We start from the raw sequence: 20,796 nt of genomic DNA on the forward strand, positions 1-20,796 counted from the left end.
AAATGATGACTGTGGGAGATACAATGATCAAAATGCAATTGAATGTCAAGGGATGATGGTTGAATTCTTCCCTGTTGGAGGTGGTCATTGCTTGACATTTTAATGACAGGAATGGTGTTTGCTACATTTCAGCCCAGGACTAGGTATTGTCCAGAACTTGCTGCATTTCGATATGGACTACTTAATTACCCGAAGAGTCATGATGGTGCTGAACACTGGCGAACATCTCCACTTCTGACCTTGTGATGGTGGGAAAGTAAAAGGCCGAAGATGGTTGGACCTAGGATATTACCCTGAGGGACTCTTACAGAGATGTCCTGGAGCTGAGATGATGGACTTCCACAAGCTACAACCATCTTACTTTGGGGCAAGCATAACTCCAACCAGCACAGATTGTCCCAATTCCCATTGATTTTAGTTTTGCTGGGGTCCTTGATGCCATACTCTGTCAAATATTGCCATGGATGTCAGGGGCAGTCACTTTCAATACATGGCTGGAATTCAGCCTGTTATGTCCACATTTGGACCACTGAGTCACACAGTTGTATAGTCAGTCTAACTTGTCCATGATGACCAAATATCCAAAATTAATCTAGTCCTACTTGCCAGCATTTGGCCCATATTCTTCTCAACCCTTGCTATTCATAAACCCATCCAGATGCCTTTCAAATGCTGTAATTGTACCAGCCTCCATTACTTTCTCTGGGAGTTCACTCCATACATGCACCACCTTCTGCTTGAAAAAAATTGCCCCTTAGGTCCCTTTTAAATCTTTCCCCTCTCACCTTAAACCTGCACCCTCTAGTTTTAGACACCCCAACCCCTTGTTGAAAAAACTTTGTCTATGTATCTATTTATGCTATCCACGCCTCTCATGATTCTATAATGCCCTTCAGCCTCCAATGCTCCAGAGAAAATAGTCCCAGCCAATTCAGCCTCTCCCTATACCTCAAATCCTCCAATTCTGGCAACATCCTTGCAAATCTTTTCTGAACCCTTTTAAGTTGCACAACATTCTTCCTAACGCAGAGAGACCAGAATTGAACACAGTGTTCCAAAAGTGGCCTCACTAATCTCCTGTACAGCTGCAACATGATCTCCCAAATCCTATACTCAATGCATTGACCAATAATGACAAGCCTACCAAACACCGCCTTTGCTATCCTGTCTACCTGTGGCTCCACTTTCAAGAAACTATGAACCTGCATTCCAAGGTCTCTTTGTTCAGCAGCACTCCACAGGACTTTACTATTAAGTGTATTAACTGCCCTAATTTACCTTTCCAAAATGGAACACCACACATTTATCTAAAATGAAATTACATCTGCCATTCCTCAGCCCATTGGATCAAAGTTCCATTGTACTCTGAGGTAACCTTCTTTGCTGTCCATGATACTACCAATTTTGGTGTCATCTGCAAACTTACTAACCATACCTCCTACGTTCACAGCCAAATCATTTATATAAATAACAAAAAGCTGTGGACCCAGCACCGACCCTTGTAGCACACATCTGGTCACAGGCATCCAGTCTGAAAAGCAACCCACTAACACCAACACCAACACCTTTGAGTCAGTTCTGCATCCGAATAACTAGTTCTTCGTCCATTCCATGTGATCTAAACTCACTGATCAGTCTACCATGCAGAATCATGTCAAACACCTCACTGAAGTCCACATAACTCATGTCCACTATTCTGCCTTCATCAATCTTCTTTGTTACTTCTTCAAAAAAATGCAATGAAGTTAGTGAGACATGAATTCCCAAAGTCCTTCCTTCCCAAATACATGCAAGTCCTGTCCCTCAGGATTCCTTCCAACAACTTGCCTAACACTGAAGTCAGGCTCACTGACCAAGGCTGAGAGAGGTCAGGAGCTGAGTGGCACTGGCAGAACTCAAACTGGGTGTCACTGAGCAGATGCTGCTTGATAGTACTATTGATGACTTCCATCACTTTACTGACGGTTGAGAGTTGAAAGATACGGCAGTGATTGCCTGGCTTGGATTTAGCGTGTTTTTTGTGCACAGGGCATACGTGGGAAATTTTCCATGTTATTTTGTAGATATCAGCACTGTAACTGTACTGGAACAGCTTGGATCGCACAAAATTCTAGAGCCGAAACCTTCAGTATTGTTGCTAGAATGTTGTAAGGCTCAGCCTTTGCAGTATCCAGTGTCTCTGGCTGTTGCTTGATACCTTATGAATGGAATCGAACTGACTGACGTCTGGCACCTGGGATGTTGAGGACTTATGGAGGAGGCAAGGATGGATCATCCACTTGGACTTCTGACTGCAGATTGTTGCAAATTATTCAACTTTGTTTTTTGTACTTATATGCCGGACGTTTCCATCATTGAGGAATCTTCTCCTCCAGCAAGTTGTTTAATTGTCCATCACTATTCACCACTAAATGTGGCAGGACTGCTAAGTTTAAATCTGATTATTAATTGTGGCATTGCTGAGCTCTATCACTTGCCACTTTCATGCCAAACAGCATAGGCAGTTTTTCTTTTTGTAGCTTCATAGACTAATATTTCATTTTTGGGTCGGCTTGGTTCTGCTCCTGGCATGCCCTCTTGCATTTTCCACTGAACCAAGGCTGACCTCTGGCTTGATGGTCATTGTATCCGGGCCATGATGTTGTAGATTGGGTTGGAATATGCTTCTGCTGTAGCTGATAGTCCACAATATCTTATGGGTGCACAGACTGGAGTTGCCAGATGTGTCCCATTTAGCACAGTCATATTGCCAAGCAACATGAAGCAAGGTATTCTCAATGTGAAGGTCGGACTTTCATCTTCACAAGGACTACGGTCACTTTTATCAGCATTTTCATGTATTTATGCAGCTACGGCAGGCAGACTAATGAGGATGAAGTCAAGTGTGTCTTTTCCTCTTGTTGATTCCCTCACCATCTGTCGCTGTCCTTTAGGACTTGACCAGTGTGACAATTGGAGCTGCTGTCAACTACTCGAGTCCAGTATGACTGTTCTTTGGAGATGGAAAAGAGTCAAAATGGATTCAAAGTGCTAACTCTATTCTCTCTCCTCGTACTGTCAGATTTGCTGAATTTCTCCAGCATACACTGATTTTAGTTCAGATTTATAGTTTTGCAATATTTTGCATTTACAAATGTGAAGGTAGGCACTGTTGCCAAGACAAATCAGTATTCTTAAAGGCAGCACATCTGGTACACGATACACACCATTGCCACTGTCCTCTTGCACCCACAGTATTTGAATGGTTGTCCAGTGAAATGTCTAGTCATTGATAACCCCAGAATGTTGACAGTAGGGAATTCAGCAATGGAAACCCCATTGATAGCCAAGTGATGGTAGTTAGATTTTCTCTTGTTGGTGATGGTCATTGCCTGGCATTTGTGTCTGCAAATGGACACAGAATATTTCAACATCTGAGAAGTCAGGAATGGTACAAAATGTTGCATAATCATCTGCAAACATCCCGAGTTTAAACCTAACAATAGAGGGAAAATCAATAAGCTGATGATTGGATCGAGAAATTATCCTAAGGAATTCCTGCAATGATGTTCTAGGATTGAAATAATTGACCTCCAATAACCACAATCATATCCCATTTGTGCTAACTATTACTCTAACCAGTGGACAGACATCTCCAGATTTCCAATATCATCAGTTATGATGTCAGACTTGGGTCAAATTTTGCCTTGAATCAAGGGCAGTTACTCTGACCTCACCTCTGGACTTCAGTTCTTTTGAAAGAAGGCTGTAATGTGCTGCATGGCTCTGGCAGAACCTGAACTAGGGGTCAGTGCTGTTTTCAGTGCTACTTGATAGCATTGTCAATAACACCTTACACCCCTTTGCATGTCATTGACAGTAAACTGATGAGGCCGTAATTTCCAGGTTTGATTTGTCAAGCTTTATGTGAACAGTACATACCTGGCTAATTTCTCACATTAATGTTCGTGTGGCAGTTTTGTAGCTGTATTGCTAATCTGCTAATTCTGGAGTACAATACTACTTGTGAATTTTTGTCAGTGCTTTTTGCCTTCACCACTCATATCATGTGCAATCAATCCAAATGGGCTGAAGACTGGCACTTATGATTCTAGAGACATCAGGAGGAAGCAGAGATGGCCCTTCTGGCTGATGGTTGCAAATATTTCAATCTTGTTTTTTTTGAACAGATGCACTAAGAACTAGGACCATGGTTTTAAAATAAATTGTCTTATATTTAAGACAGGTGGTGTATGGGGGATATGGTGTCATTGAATAATTCTAAGGAAGCGGGATTGACTAATAAGGGATTCATTGGTTATTAGGGCTAGACACCACTGTAGGGATGAAGCCACAACCAGATTAGCATGATGTTATTCAATAACTGAGAAGGCTAGAAGGGTCAAATGGTCTACTCCTGTTCTTCATTCAGATGTTACTATGTATGTGGTGGCCTCCCCATCTCCTGTTAATTGTTTAATTGTCCATCACCATTCACAAAAAAGATGTGGCATGGCAGCTGCGCTTATACCTGATCAGCTGGTTGTGGGATTGCTTCCTCTATCAATGTCAAGATTAGAGTGATGCTGAAAAAGCACGGCAGGTCAGGTAGCATCCAAGGAGCAGGAAAATTGACGTTTCGGGCAGGATCCCTTTAACAGGAATCAGGAATTACTCTATCAATGGCTTTCTTGGGCCCAGGTAAACCTGTGATGGTGTAATGTTAACAGGTTGAGACTTACTTTAAGGTGTGCATTTTACTGCTCCTGCCATAACGTAGTACACACTTCATTGAACCAGGGTTGGTCCAACAGTTTAAATGATAACAGCAGAGTAAGGGATACGCCAGGCCGTGAGGTTGAAGATTGTGGTTAAATATAATTCAATTGCTGCAGACGGCTTGCAACACCTTGCAAATTCATGGTACTATTGTTGTTAGATGTATTCAAGGTCTGTCTCATTTCATGCGATGGTTGTGCCACACAACCTAGTGGAGGGTATTCTCATTATGAAGACAGGATGTTGTTTCTGCAAGAACTATACACTGGCTATTGGTATGAATACTTTAAAGGGCTGATTAATCTGCAACAGGCAAATTGGTGAGAATGAGGTAAAGTAGATTTTTCCCTCCTATTGATACCCTCACCAAACTAACAGCGATGACCTTCAATCAGCTTGGTCAGTAGTGGTATCACTGAACCACTGATGTCAGTAATTGATGCTCACCACCCAGAGTATGTTCTGTACCTTGGCCATTCTCAGCACGTTTTCCAATTGATGTTCACCATGGATAAACCTGATTTATGTAAAGATAGGCGCTGAGTATCAGTCTTAAAATTGTGTTATGGAAATCAAAGCAAAATGGAACATCAGTAGCAGGTTTATCTGAGTTTTTGCACCTGTTAGAATACGTTAATAATCAACATTATAAAGAAGGCTGACTGTAAAGTCACTCAGATGCATCCAGGATCTAGTTTCAACAAAATCAATGGGTAGAAGGGAAATGCCTCTTTTCTCTAAGGAAAATCTGTAACCAAGAAAAATAAACTTGGAATTTGAGCTAATCACTAAAACTCAATCCAGAAATAGAAAGTTCTCATACAAAAGTTGGAGAGGATGTAGAATTTAGAGCAATGTAAATGTCAATGTCACTTAAGGCATTTACATGATTGAGTGTTGCATATTTGGTGAATACAGTAAAACTAGGGAAGTGCGATTCTGGAAACAGCTGCTACAGCTAACAAAAATGGCACAGCAGGCTCAATGGTTGAACTGTTTCAATTTTGACAGAACAAACATGGTGAATATACTCTAGCTCATCCATTCCTGTGCAGCAGAAGCTTATTTTACTCGCCTGTCACTCGGATTTATCAAACATCTGAGTAGCAGAAGTGTTCATGGCCACTGAAGTACAAAACTAGGAGGCATATTTTTCAAGGGGAGAGGAGAAAGATTGAAAAGGGACCTGAGGGGCAACTTGTTCACACAGAGGGTGGTTTGTTTTGGAATGAACTGTCATTGAAAGTGGTAGATGCAGGCACTGTTACAACATTTAAAAGACAGGTACATGAATAGGAAAAGGTTAGGGGGATATGGGTCAAACAGAAGCAAGTGGGACTAGTTTAGTTTGAGAAACTTGGCCGGCATGGACGAGTTAGACCAAAGGGTCTGTTCCTGTGCTGTATGACTATCACTCTTTCATGATTCCACCTTTGTTGAGAATATATTTCCTGGAACAATGAACAAGTTGTAGAAAGGCAGAAACCTAATCGATAACTTATTTTTAGAACTTAAATGACATTGAACACACTCATATTTCACTCGAGATTTAGCAAGTCAGAACACTGCAATTAAACTACACTCTCATTTCTCACTCCTAACCACACATAATTTCATTCTTTTTAAAAGAAAATGTTGTTATTTTAAGGCAGCATGTGAATTTGGAGTGATGGTGGTTAACTTCAAGGTCACTTCATAAATGGATTCGTACTGCATAGGATACGCGCCTTGAATAAATAACAGGGATATGGACAGTATTGGGCTGGAAACAAAAGGACTGCAAGAAAATACTGTTCAATGCTCTGATCTTAAAAAAGAACATTAACAAATATTTGATTAGCATCTTACTTTAGCATTACCAAGCTAACCATGTAAAAAGATGAGGGGCAACTCAATATATCGTAAGATTCTAACAATCCTGTTGGTATTGCAATACACCAAAGGTTTGAGACAATATTCACTGCTTGAAAAATTCAAGTTGCTTAATAATAATTCCTAACCTATATATCTAGATTGAGTCTTTTGCCCACAACAGAACTTGTAATTCAAACTCTTGATTCGGTCAATTCAGTAGGATGTGTGGAGACAGTATACACACACTAAGAAAGGAGGTGGTGGGTTATACGAAAACTCAAATGCAATAATCTTAGAATCACAATATTGAGGACAGAAGAAAAGCATTTAACCCAGTGGCATTTTCAAAGGAAAATGCAGTTAGTCTCACTTTCCAGCTCTCTCACAACCTAATGAGATACTGGAATAGAAGTCAAATCCAATATACTTTACTTTTGCCTGAAATTTATAATGCTGCTCTCAATTATATATCATAGTCTCAATGATATACAAAAGCACAGACATAAGGCTCAACAACAAGGACAGTTTAATACAAACAGTTTGATTTTAAAAAAAAGACCAAACAGGAATGTGTTGCATTTGCAATAGGCAGAGTATGAGGTCATCCACTTCCACATTTCCAAGTAAAAATATGTATCATTTTTCATGCGATATTTCACGTCCCTCAAAATTTCAAATTAGAAATAGACTAATTCTCAGCTCTCTGCACTCAACTTGAGTGCCAACACAATGTTCATACTGCTCTGCTCTCTTTAAATAAACTGGATCAACAAATGACAAATATGACGGCAGAGAAACAAGACGGGATTACGAATATTCCAAATCTAGTCAAACAACATTCAAGCTGAAGCAAAGTATAATTTCTGTTTATTTTGAGTTGTGGAAGTGCATTTTGAAAATTCTTCTACATCTGAACACCACTAATAAACCAACTTGCAAATTTCCTTCTGCAACAATTCATTTGTTGAGTGTCCTCAAACTAAGGTTTAACCTATCATTAATTAAAGACATTGCTGAACCTCAATTGGTTGGGAATGCAGAGACAATGGCAGGGGGCGTTTTCAATATTTCTCTACAGAAACGTAGAATAGTACCTTCATTATGTGGATTTCGTCCAGCAATCTTTCTGCACGTCGCAAATTTTTCAAGATGAGGTCTTCCGTTCCCCTGCAGATACATAAGTGTAAGACATTACTTCAGTTCAAATATGTAGACTTGTCCCAATTAGACAGAATTATCTTCTGCTCCTCAGATTTTAATTGCAGTAAAAACAAATGGATGCATCAATGTCACAATCTGTAAGTCAAATTTTCTGCAATGTCAAAATGCTCCTGGTATTTCTTTTAATCAAATGATTTTATCACAACTGAATCATTGTTATAGCGGGTTACTCCTGAACTATCAGTGAAACAAATATGTCCAGTTAATTTAAAGAAATGCTTGGGTGTAAAAAATAATTGCGTGGCAGAGCACAGAGAATCTCCATCTTTTGCAATATGTCCTTACATAGCATTGAAAGGTCCAAAATTTAGAGTTGCAATTTTCCCAACAAATTCTTTGTTGAAGATATATAAATGTTGGGGGAACAAATAGATAAAATTTACTTTGCCACCTGAAGCAACTAAATATAAGCTTTAGAGTTACTAATGTTTTGCTACAGGTTGTTTCATTATCAATTTGAAAAAGGACTGTGGAGTACAAAAAGCCATATCCAGCAAGCTGACATTATGGGAACATTGATAAAGACCATTATTCACTCACCTAGAACTCCTGGGTCCTAGCACTATTGCAAACAGCACTCAAAGTCAAATTCCAGGAAACAAGAACAATTTTGTGATTAATATTGAAAAAAAAACTATGTGGAGCTCAACAATTGGAAATGTTTCTATAACTATAGGTTTATAGTCAGGCAGAAAATACATCAGGCGATAATAAGGGCATATAAAAAGGCAAATTAATTATTCATGGGTGACTTTAATCTTCATGTAGACTGGGATAGTCGGATCAGCAGAGGTAGCCACAAGGAAGCATTCATTAAATATATTCAGGGCAATTCCCTAACGAATAGATTGTGGATCCACCAGGGATCAGGCTATTTTTGATCTGGCAATGCGTAATGGGGAAGCTTTAATAATCATCTCAGAATTGATGATCCCTTGAAAACAGCAGTCATAACATGGTAGAATTTAGCATTCAGATTGAGAATGAGAATCTTAGGAATGGGACTGGGAAAAGAGATGGTTGAGGGACAATGACAGACATTTAATAAAATAGCTCATAACCCTTGGGTCAGGGACTGAATAAAACAAACGCAAGTAAAATGTCGGTAATGAAGAATTTAATGGAACTAAAGAGTGACAAATCCCCAGGACCTGAAAGTTCCACCTCCGCTTGTTAAATGAAGTAGAGGAACACACTGTAAATGCTCTATATATATTCGAATAGAGTTTCGGAAATTCTCCTTGTAGGAGAGACGAGGACCAGAGGGGACAGCCTTTGAGAGAAGGGGTGAACCTTTAGAACTGAGACAATGAGGAATTTCTTCAGCCAGAAGGTGATGAGTCTGTGGAACTCATTGCTGCAAGAGCTTTGGAGGCCAAGTTAGTAAATGTATTTAAGGTAGAGCTCAATAGGTTCTTGATTAGTAAGGGGATCAAGAGAATTATGGGGAGAAGGTAAGGGAACGGAACAGCCATGATTGAATGGTGGAGCAGACTTGATGGACCAAATAGCCTAATTCTGCTTCTATATCTTAACGTCTTGCACAGACGTCACCCATCTGGTTTGGAAATTGTACATGTCACTCTGACTTTTAAGGGCAAAAGAGGAAAACCAAGGAATTACATACCATATGGTGGGGAATTGTTGGAGTCTATAATCAAGGACGGGGAACTTAGCACCTTGAAGATTTTCAGTTAACCAAGAAGAGCTAGCATGGATTCATGACAGGTAGGTCATGCCTGACAAACCTCTCTGAATTCTTTTTGAAGAGGTTACTAAGGAAGTGAACAGGGGAATGTCTATGGATGCTGTCTATGTGGACCTCCAAAAGTCCCACATAAAAGACTGATAACAAAGGTAGAAGTCCAGGGAATTGAGAGCAAGTTACTTAGATAGCTGGGAAACTGGTTGAGTGGCAGGTGTCTGAAAGCAGGGATAATGGGTAGGTAATCAAATTGGCAGGTTGTGAGCAGTGGTTTCTCAAAAGGATCTGTGTTAGGGCCTCATTTATTCACATTATCTACCAACGACTTGGTTAATGGCATAGAAAGTCATAAATTTAAATTTGCTGATGACACAACGTTAGGTGGCACTGTAGATAATTGCATAAAATTACAAAGGGATATTGATAAACAGGTCAATGGGCAAAACTGTGGCAGACGGAGCTCAATATAAGCAAGTATGAGATTATCCATTTTGAACTAAAAAAAGAGCATAGATCAAGGTACCTTCTGGCTAGTACCAAGTTAAATACAGTGGATGTCTAAAGATACGTACGGCTTCTAATACATAGACTTTTAAAATGTCATGAACAAGTGCAGAAACTAATCAAGAAAGCGAAGAGAATGCTGCCCTTTATGTCTAGAGGGCTGGAGTACAAGGTTGTAGAAGTTATGCTGCATTATAAAACCGGTCAGAATCTGAGAGAAGATCTAGGCACCTCACATTAAGATGGCCATAGAGGGAACACAACGTAGGTTTTCAAGAATGACACCTGGACTTCAGGCATTAAGTTTAAGGAAATTATACTAATTAATCCTGTTAGGAGCAAACTGTTCAGGAGAGATATTAGGACGCACTTTTTAAAAAATTCACTCATGGCCAGCATTAATTGCCATGCTCAGTTGCCCTTGAGAAGGTGGTGATGAGCACCTTCTTGAACTACTGCAGTCCATGTGCTGTCGGTACACCCACAATGCCCTTAGCGAGCAAATTCCAAGACTTGGGTTGATTTTGGGTGAAGGAGCAGTAATATATTTCCAAGTAGGATGGTTAGAGTGGCTTGGAGGTGAACGTGCAGGTGGTGGTGTCCCCATGTGTCTGCTTGTCGTGGGTTTTGAAGGTGCTGTTTAAGGATCTTTGGTTAATTTCTGCAATGATTCTTGCATATAGTACACACTGCTGCTGAGTGTTGGTGGAGGGAGTGGATGCTTGTGGATATGGTGCCAACCACCCAGGCTGCTTTGCCCTGGATGGTGTTAAGCTTCTATCCACAAATGGACAGAACTCTCGTCCACAAACAGCAGTTGATGCTGGATCATTTGTTAAGTTCAAATCGGAGCTAGATAAAATTTCATTAAGCCAAGGTATTAAAGATAATGGGTCAAAGGCAGCTTTATGGAGTGAGACTGCAGGTGAGCAATGATCTCACCGAATACTCTACTCTTGTTTTTATGTTCCTATAACTGATATGTCAGCAGTGCAAAATTCCTGATGAAGGGCTCCTGCCCAAAACGTCGGTTTTCCTGCTCCTTGGATGCTGCCTGACCTGCTGTGCTTTTCCAGCACCACTCTAATCTTGACTCTAATCTCCAACATCTGCAGTCATCACTTTCGCCCAGCAGTGTAAAATTACCTATTGCCTCTATCCTTGCCTCAGTGATGGGGTGGAAATCTTGCCCTTGCCACAAAGGGACAGCAGTTAGGTTAAAATGTTTTTTTTATTGCTAAAAAATATCAAATCAGTGTTACACACTTCCCAAGAGCATATATTTTTGAATCATAGAAATGTCAGCCAATATATTTGAGCGATACCAAAGACAGCCCTCCCGCCCTCACCTCAGGCAGGTTTCAATGCTTAAAAACAGGACCTGTGCCCCCAATCCAACACTGACATACTTGCTGTTCTTTCTATAGTGGAAGCAGCCAAGGCAGTGCTCCACCTTAGATGGGTGTGGCACCTCTCTCGGAGCTTTTAGGAGTATGATTTAAAATTTGGCTCTTGCTTGCCAAGATTCCCCAGTCTTGGGAAGCCTGATAGCAAAGGAGTGGCAGAAACTGCCATGTCCAGGTCAGTGCTTTTTATAGCATTCCTACAACTGGGAAGAGGAGAGCTGCCTCCCTATCCATCAAGAAAATCTTTGGCTCCTTTTGCTGATTACAGCAAACTTCTCTATCTCATTCAAATAACCCTCCTTTCTCCCACCAAGTCCAATCAGCTGCGTGCCTGGTGATTCTTTCCTGACTTCCAAGAATTAGTCCCAAGAGTTTCCAAACGTAGCTTCCTGTCATTAAACTTCTCTCTCTCTCTCTCTCTCTCCAACCAGCTGGCAGTTTGTATCCCTGCCTTTGGCGAATTGCTCCTCTTCCGCCATCTCCCCTCAACATGCCCCACCCCCACATCACTAACACCTAGTAAATAAATATCCAAGATACTGAATTTCAAACAAAAAAAAGAACACTTCAAATACCAACTTTTTAGCTTTCAGCTGGACCATTTTTCTTGTTAATTTTCGGATGATTAATGTTCGTGCCTTTTTGACATCTTTCCTCAATTTAACAACCTAGAAAAGAAAGACAATTCACTTAATATCTTCAAACTTCTCCAAGCAGTTGAAAAATTGAAGAATGCAAGCTTGTCTGAATTTTTTTTTCCCTGTCTGAACATTCACAATAGCTATTAAATGCAACAGTTTATGCTTCAGTATCAAATAGAATTTTACCAGACCAAATTCCAAGAACTTTTCTAATGGGTAAAAGAAACAGGCTTTGCAGGCAAAAGCATGCCTATCCAGTTATGCTTACTTGTTATTCTTGGATCGTCTATTCCCAAACTTCGGCCACAAGTTAAAAAGTTATTATACAAAAGTATTGTTTGATTACAGTTAGAAATCCTAATTCTGTTCCAAAGTTTCAAACATTATGCATGAAGCTTCAATCAAACAATTTATTATACAAAGATTCAGCCACTTACAATCCCATGATATTTTTGAGTAATGAGCCAATTGACAAAATTACTATTCATGTGAAAGGACATTAAGTAAACAAAGCAACTTAATTTACTTTACATCACTCAACCTCTCGTATAATTCACTAAATGTTTTGTTGCTAAGCAATCCTGCTTTTGCACCATCATTGATGCAGTCTTCCTACAATCTTGGTCCTGCTCAGGAACTCCCTTCATAAAAACTTTTTCACCTCTGCATCTTTAAAATCCATCTCACAACTAATTTCTTAGACCAAGCGTTCGCATCCTCTCCCAAATTCTTTCTTCCTGTTGTGTAAGAAAGGGGCAAAGGATAACCCAGGAAACTAAAACCTGTCAGTTTGAAATCAATAGTGGGAAAATGGATGGATGCCATAACACAGAATAAGATAAATATACACTTACAGAAACATAAGAGAATACTAAACATGGCTTTGCCAAGGGCCGATTATGTCTAACAAGTTTAACTGGGTTTTCTGATGAGGTGCCACAGGCAGTGGATGAGGATAGTGTTGTGGATGTTAGATATTAGGACTTTCAGAAAGCATTCAATATGGTACCACATGGTAGGTTCATTAATGAATGAGAAACGTTTGGGATTGATGGACCCTTGGTGACATGGATTAGAAGTTGGCTAAAAGGTAGGAAATAGAGGTTAGTATAGATGGGCATTCCCCAGGCATCGGTGTTAGAATCTTCCGATTTATATAAACCATTTTGGGGTGGGTTTTGAGGAGGAAGTCTCTAAATTTGCAGATAATACTAAGCTAGGCAGAATAGTGAATTGTGAGGATAATGCTGAATGACTTTAAAGTTGGTTAAATGGGCAGACACCTGGTGGGTGAATTTCAATGTAGAGACAAGAGAGGTAATGCAGTTAGTAGAAGAAACATGGAGAGACAATACAGGATCAATGGTACAATTCTGAGGGGATCACAAGAAAAAAGGGACCTCGGGGTTCATGCGTATGATTCTCTGAAGGTGGCCAAGTTGGAACAGTTGTTAAAAAGGTTCATAGAATCCTTGGGTTTATCTACAGAGGTGCAGAAATAAAAACAAGGGGGTGATGTTAAACTTCTACAAACCATTGGTCAGCACATTTAGAATATTCTATTCGGTTGTGGGCACTTTATTTAAAGGAAGGATGTTAAAGCCCTGGAGAGAATTCAAAGAAAATTTACAAGAATGATATCAGGACTCCGGGATTTTAGACACAAGGAAAGTCAAAAGAAATTGAGCTTATTTTCCTCAGGCCAGAGCAGATTAAGAGGTGGCCTTATTGAGCTGTTCAAAATTAAGAACAACTTTGACAAGGGATATTCTCGTTCTCCTAGTTGATATGTCAAGACTGTCAGCAATATAGCTAGGCGTGGGATGTGGAGAAATGTCTTTACTCAGAGTTGTTGGGATTTGGAATGCACTGCCTGGAAGTGTGGTGGAGGTGGATTCCATAGGTGGTTTCAAAAGAGAGCTGGATATCTATTTGAAAGTGGTTAATTTAGAGGGCTATGGAAATAGGGCTGGTGAATGAGACTAGCTGGGTAGCTTGTTCAAGAGCTGGTACAGACACCATGGGTCAAATGGTCTCCTTCTGTACTGCAAATTCTATGATTCCAATGTCAGTTTTTTTCATGCCTGGTTGTGATGTAGTTCGGATAGCCCTTCATGTTAAAGATGCTGCATATTTGCCTTCACAGTAACCTGTTCTTTATATTTTGAATATTGCAATAAACATTATGGACATTGGTTTTGACACACCCCAATTTCATCCCATCCAAACTTCAGCTGTAATTATATTTGCAAAACTATCTTCTTCTATCTAGCTTTTCATCTTGTGTCTGCACGTACAATGGGAGTCTTCTTTTCGCCTAAAAAAAAATCAATTCAAAATTGCACACTCACTGACAGCACATGTTAGAGCATTTAGACTTTATGGCCTATAAATACTACAGTGAGTAATTCACTGTATGGTGAGGAAAAGGCCAAATGAAATAGAGCTTCACCATTGAAACAAAACATGAGATTTTGCATTAAAAGGACATGAATATTCTACCATGTAGATTTTTGTCACACAATCAAAACTATAGTATATCCTCTATTATTGATAGCCATACTAACAACTTTCAAGTTAGAATACTTTACTTTAAACCTTTAGCAAAGCAGGCAATAACCAAAAATTGCAAAAGATTGTGCAACTGACAATGCAAATTTGGGATGTCATGTAATACGTTTGATGCTCTATGGAAATTCTTTACCGATGATGTTTACAACATATGTTAGGTGGAACATGAAGCTACGATATGTTCTCCAACATAGTGGTCCTTATATAGGAAATCCACCGATAACGTAGAACTCTAATATTTTCCTACACAGTGCTTCAGAATCAGCAATCAAAAAATTGAGAGGGTTTCCTTTCACTCCACAGATTCACCTACTTCTTCCAAATGTTAAGAGTCCCAAATTCTGCCATTTAACAGCAGATTTGAATATCAGATGCTACCACTCAGCTGTAGAAATCTGTCCAAATTGGCAAGGGATATAAGTAATCCTCAACAGAGAAAGCAAGCCAAGTATCAGCTGCATCAATGCAATTCTGTGTCAAATGTGAGCACTACTCTCTCTCAGACCAGCGCTGGAAGGGAATGGTTTGATTCGAGGAAGGTCGTTTGCCAGTAAATAGAGGAAGAATGTTGGAGTGTCTGACGTGGACTCCAGAAACTTAGCAGAGAAACATTTCAGTTCTGCATTCCCTGTGATTAGAAAGTTATTTAAACCAAGTTGTAATTTCCAAGATGATTACCAGTTCCATCGAAAGCTGAAAAGCATAGCGAAAGCAACAGAAACAAGGAGACTGAAGAATGAGAAAGAAGTGGTGCGGGAATTGAATAGTTATAACATTAAGTTACAAGTAGGTTGGGGAGGAGTGGGACAGGAGCAGATGACATTTCATATAGCTTTGAACCTCCAAATGAAAAGTACTATCCAAATTCACTGTCAACTGCCCACATCAATGTGACATAATGTCATAGGAAAACAAGGCAATAAAAGTCTGCTCTCAAAATGACTTTAGCTAACTTTATAAATCCTAACATAGAAAGGAGAAATGACTGCTAACTTTTTTTTTAAAAAAACAACTTAATCTTGCAATTTACAGTCTTTTGTATATTCAGGCCGTGGTAGAGTCATACAGAATGGAAACAAACCATATGGCCCAATTCGTCCATGCCAACCAGGTTTCCTAAATGGAACTAGTCCCATTTGCCTATATTTGGCCTGCATCTCTCTAAATCTTTCCTATCCCTGTATCTTTCCAATCTCTTAAATATTGTAATTAAACTCATCTCTAGCACTTTCTCTGGCAGCTCATTCTATTTAAGCACCGCCCTCTGTGAGAAAAAGTTGCCTCTTAGGTCCCTTTTAAATCTTTTTGTCTCATCTTAAACCTCTGCCTTCTAGCTTTGGACTCCCCTACCCTGCGAAAAGACATTGGCTACTCACCTTAGCTTTGCCCCTCATTATTTTATAAACCTGCATAAAGCCACTAGTCAGCCTCCTACAATCCAGGGAAAAAAGACCTAATAAAACTCTTCTTATAACACAAACCCTCCAGACATCTTTCTAAATCTTTTCTGCATCTTTTCCAGTTTAATAACATCCTTCCTATATCAGGGCAACCAGAATTGTACTTAGTACTCCAATTGTGGCCTTACCAATGCCCAGTACAGCCTTAACATGACATCCCAACTCCTGCACTGAATGCTCTGACCAATGAACTCAAGTGTATCAAATGCCTTCTTCACCACCCTGTCTACCTGTGATGCCACATTCAAGGGTCTACATATCGGCATCCTTAAGTGTCTGTTCAACAAACTTCCCAGGGCCCTACCATTAACTGCCTTGGTTTGTCTTACCAAAATGGAACTCTTCACATTTATCTAAATTAAACCCTCTGCCATTCCTTGGCCCACTGGCCCAGTTGATCAACAGCTCTTTGTAATCTCAGATAACTTTCTTCATTGCCCACTATACCACCAATTTGTGAGATCTGCAAACTTACTAACCATGCCTCCTACATTCTCGGTCAAACTGTTTATATCTATGATGAACAATAATGGACTCCCTGGATCCCACATGGTCTAAACTTACTAATCAGCCTACCAAAACAATTTAGAATTAACAAAATATAAAAAGGAACAATAATTACTCTTCAAATTTATGTGAGTGTGACAATTAATCTGTACACAATATATTTCAGAAATAGCAAATTGAGTGAATGATTACTCAAATTGCTTTTAGTGGCATTGTTTTAAGAAGGAATGTTAGCCAAGACAAATACTGGATCTTCAAAGAAAATCACAGGATATTTTATTTTCACTTGAATACATAGACGTAGGAAGAGTTCAGTTCAGATGTATTATCCAAAATATAGCACTGAAATGTTAGACTAGATAACGAGCTTAAATTCTCACTGGATCTTAAATTTGAAAGCTTGTCATGCAGGCAAGCTTTCAAACAGCAGACATGTCCTTTATGAAAAACATGGTTCCTTTTAGAATACTTAACATTGCAGGATAAATTGATTGTCTACATTGCACTTGTTAAAATTATATTAGCATTCCTGTCATCACATGGAAATAAAAGGTTAGGTAAAATATATGTTAAAAAAAAAGCTGCATTAACTTTATTTTGCACATGCAATTTCATGCAAAAGTGCATCTTGATTTTGATGATTCCTAAAAGCACAAACATTCTTGACGTAATCTTTGCGGAGCCAACAATGGACAAATCAAATTTTCTGCCAAGTTAGCTTCTACAATGGTACAACTGAGGCATCATTTTTGCTTTCTGGTGTGTGTTGAGTTCACCGATCTCAATCAGAATAATCTCTAAAGTTGGCCTCAAGTGCCTTGTTCCTGAGGTGGGATAAGTTCAAACCCTTCAACACACCATTCTCTTCCTTTACAAATAGTGAACATTTTTCATACATTACAGAATAAACTGTTCATTTTTCCAAAGAAAAATCAGGCATCCAGATTACCATAACATGGGTATGCAAGTTTTAACAGCTTTTTAGGTAATGGTATGCTTTATAAGGCCAAAAAAAAGTGTGCTTGCATTTTTCACTGAGCATGTTGGTAAGAACCAGAAGTTTTAAAAGAAAAATCTTTATCCAACTTTTAGACTGCTGAAGGCTCAGGCAAACTGCAGTGCTCAGTGACAAGGTTCTGGACAAATATACTTATCTTTAAAGACGTTAAGTTTGCCTGGAACATCCATTATTACGTTCACCGAAACTTGCAAGAATCCTTTGATCATTTCATGGAAGAATATTAACTCAGGCCAACACCAAATTTTAAAAACAAGACTTATTGTTGGTTTTGTTCATTAATAGATATTGCAGACATTTTTAACATCATGTAATTAGCTTCTATTTTTTGCCCCCTTTATTCACCAGCTTTTCTTATCCATATTTGCCATGTCAGAGCAATGTGAATGCGTCTTTTTATACATCATTTGAGTGTTCTATAGCTATAGATGCTTTTATATAGTTACATAATCTCTCATGCTTCAGTGGATGGTAATCAGTAATGTGCAAACGTTAGTCCCAGTATACTGCAGGTGCAATTGTCAACGAGTATGTTCCCAAGCCTTTCTTTTGGGGGGAGAATGTAAAGTTGTGTGTCTTCTAGCCCACAAGCAGTAATAGGAAGATAATTGCCTAATTGATTCAGCTCTTCACATCACTGTTAAACTTCGAGGTTTGGGGAAACATGGCCAAAATTTCTTAAACTAGAATGACTGCTCGAGATATAGTAAAGTTGGAATCAAAACTGGCAAAAAAATGGTGACTGCCACAAGGTCTCCAATTCTTAAATAATCTGCTGTCAGAATCCAGGATTCTTCACAAGGTTTATTCCCATACCTGATCAAAGAATAAGGTGAAACAGTCTGAAGGATTCTAATATATTCTTCAGCATAGCCCAAAGTAATAATTTTGTGAACGGTAACACCTCAATGGTTGTTGCCAGGGTTTTTCTTTTACAAATAATATTGCAACTCCAGATTCTAATATGTTTAATCTGCTCAGGAAATTAAAAACACAGATGATGCAGGCAGACAACTTGAGAGGGATATACATTTACGATCCCTCATTGCTAAACAGAACATAGGATTTATGAACATCGTAAATTTCTCCCATTTTGGCTGCAGTTTAAGTTTCTACTATTAGGAGGGTAAAACACCCTTAAGCAAATATGTCTCACCCAGTTTCTTTCCTTTGGTTAATCTTGTAATGCTAAGTCTATTTCAGGATTAGTAAGTAATGACTTGCATATGTCAGTCTACCTTTATGTCTGTGGTTCACAGAAATATGGTCAATGATTCTATGAAAGATCATGAGAACAAGGTCTCTCAGAGCCTCCATATATTTTCTCACTTGGAATATTGTCTTAAATCACTTCAAAGTTAGCTGTGCCATTAGTTCCAATTTTCTATTTGGGCTGTTAAGACCTTGAAATTTGGAAATACAAATGTGAATAAAAATAAAGTCTTTGGAGCTTCGGTCTAACAATGTAATCTCAGAAACGTCTGACAATTCTCCATCCTCCTCTCACCCATCACTTCTTGGCCCCCTCACACCAGTCCCCTTCAACCCTTTAGCTCTTTGAAGTGGAGTTGGAGGGGGGTTTAAGCAAAGGGAGCCCTGTTAATATTAGTTTACAGAAGTTGTTAATTTTAAATCTGAAACATATAAATTTTTGCTAGACAAAGGTATTAAAAGATATGGACCAAAGGCAGCCACATGGTATTAGGCCACATATCAGCCATGATCTCAGTGAATGGGAGAACAGACTTTGAGGAGCCTACTCCTGCTCCAAAGACTTGAGTCAATAATTTTTTTAAGGGAGCAGCTCAAACAATCTGTGGAGAAACCACACTTACTTACTGCGTCACTGTCACCCTGACCCCCTCACACGTCCTGCATCATAATTACCCTGACCCCCTCACACTTACTGCGTCATTATTGACCTGACCTCCTCACACTTACTGCATCACTGTCACCCTTATCCCCTCACACTTACTGTGTCAATACCAGCCTGAACACCTCACATTACTCTTCTCTATTTTTTGGTAAGTTTAAATGTCCCAGAACCTCCTGTGTTAATCTGAATATTGAGAGAATGGGTGAATGTGCAGATGCGCAAGTGGGAGTGGCAGAGTCAGAATCATTGGTGACCTTTAAGCGGCAATTGGATAGGTACATGGATAGGTGCTTAAGCTAGGACAAATGTTCGGCACAACATCGTGGGCCGAAGGGCCTGTTCTGTGCTGTATTGTTCTATTTCATTTCTTGAAGCGGTTGTGGTGAAACATTACCCAGAAAACTACTATTCATAATAGAGTGTAATTGGTGGGGCAGTGAGAAATCAATGGAGTGAGAAGTATTTTTTTTTCCATCAAACATTTATGTTTCGGTCAAGCAGACAAACCGATTTTGCCACTCAAGACTGTAATTAAATTATTTTCCACTGAGCCACAGTCTTAAAGCCTAACCAGCACTAAATATTAAGATGAAGAGTTGTATTGTCTACGCCCATGGTTGACAGATTAGAAGCTTATAAAATTGCTGGGCCAAGTTTACAAAGAGGCGAAAGTGAGGACTGCAGAATCTGGAGATCAAAGTCGAGAGTGCGGTGCTGGAAAAGCACAGCAGGTCAGACAGCATTTGAGGAGCTGGAAAATTGATGTTTCAGGCAAAGGCCCTCTATCAGGAATCAGCCTTTCCTGATGAAGGGCTTTTGCCCGAAACATCAATTCTCCAGCTCCAAGGTTTACAAAGAACTTGGTTTGCCCACTGTTGGAATATTGCGTGTAATTCTGGTCTCCTTCATATCAGAAAGATGTTGTGAAACTTGAAAGGGTTCAGAAAAGATTTACAAGGATGTTGCCAGGGTTGGAGGATTTGAGCTATAGGGAAAGGTTGAAAAGGCTGGGGCTGTTTTCCTGGAGCGTCGGAGGCTGAGGGGGTGACCTTATAGAGGTTTACAAAATTATGAAGGGCATGGATAGGATAAATAGACAAAGTCTTTTCCCTGGGTGGGCGAGTCCAGAACTAGTGGGCATAAGTTTAAGGTGAGAGGGGAAAGATATAAAACAGACCTGAGTGGCAACTTTTTCATGCAGAGGGTGGTACGTGTATGGAATGAGCTGCCAGAGGAAGTGGTGGAGGCTGGTACAATTGCAACATTTAAAAGGCA

At 39.5% G+C, this 20,796-nt stretch overlaps 1 protein-coding gene and 1 long non-coding RNA gene across 4 annotated transcripts in view; one reads left to right on the forward strand and one right to left on the reverse strand.

The window, feature by feature from the left end:
* srfbp1 (serum response factor binding protein 1) overlaps positions 1-20,796 on the reverse strand; it is a 214,218-nt gene that overhangs the window by 135,922 nt on the left and 57,500 nt on the right. For both annotated transcript variants that reach the window (XM_043711594.2, XM_087998241.1), the window contains exons 2-3: positions 12,028-12,116; positions 7,707-7,779 (exon numbers count right to left, since the gene is read on the reverse strand). In XM_043711594.2, coding sequence (XP_043567529.2) covers positions 7,707-7,779; positions 12,028-12,116 — 162 coding nt within the window. The remainder of the gene's footprint in view (positions 1-7,706; positions 7,780-12,027; positions 12,117-20,796) is intronic.
* The window catches only part of LOC122560690 (uncharacterized), a 124,291-nt gene that overhangs the window by 70,200 nt on the left and 33,295 nt on the right, over positions 1-20,796 (forward strand). The window lies entirely within an intron of this gene.

The sequence above is a fragment of the Chiloscyllium plagiosum genome, unplaced genomic scaffold (genome assembly GCF_037043375.1).
Source record: "Chiloscyllium plagiosum isolate Xiang-an unplaced genomic scaffold, Cpla_swu_hap1 HiC_scaffold_2, whole genome shotgun sequence".
NCBI classification, from domain to species: domain Eukaryota; kingdom Metazoa; phylum Chordata; class Chondrichthyes; order Orectolobiformes; family Hemiscylliidae; genus Chiloscyllium; species Chiloscyllium plagiosum.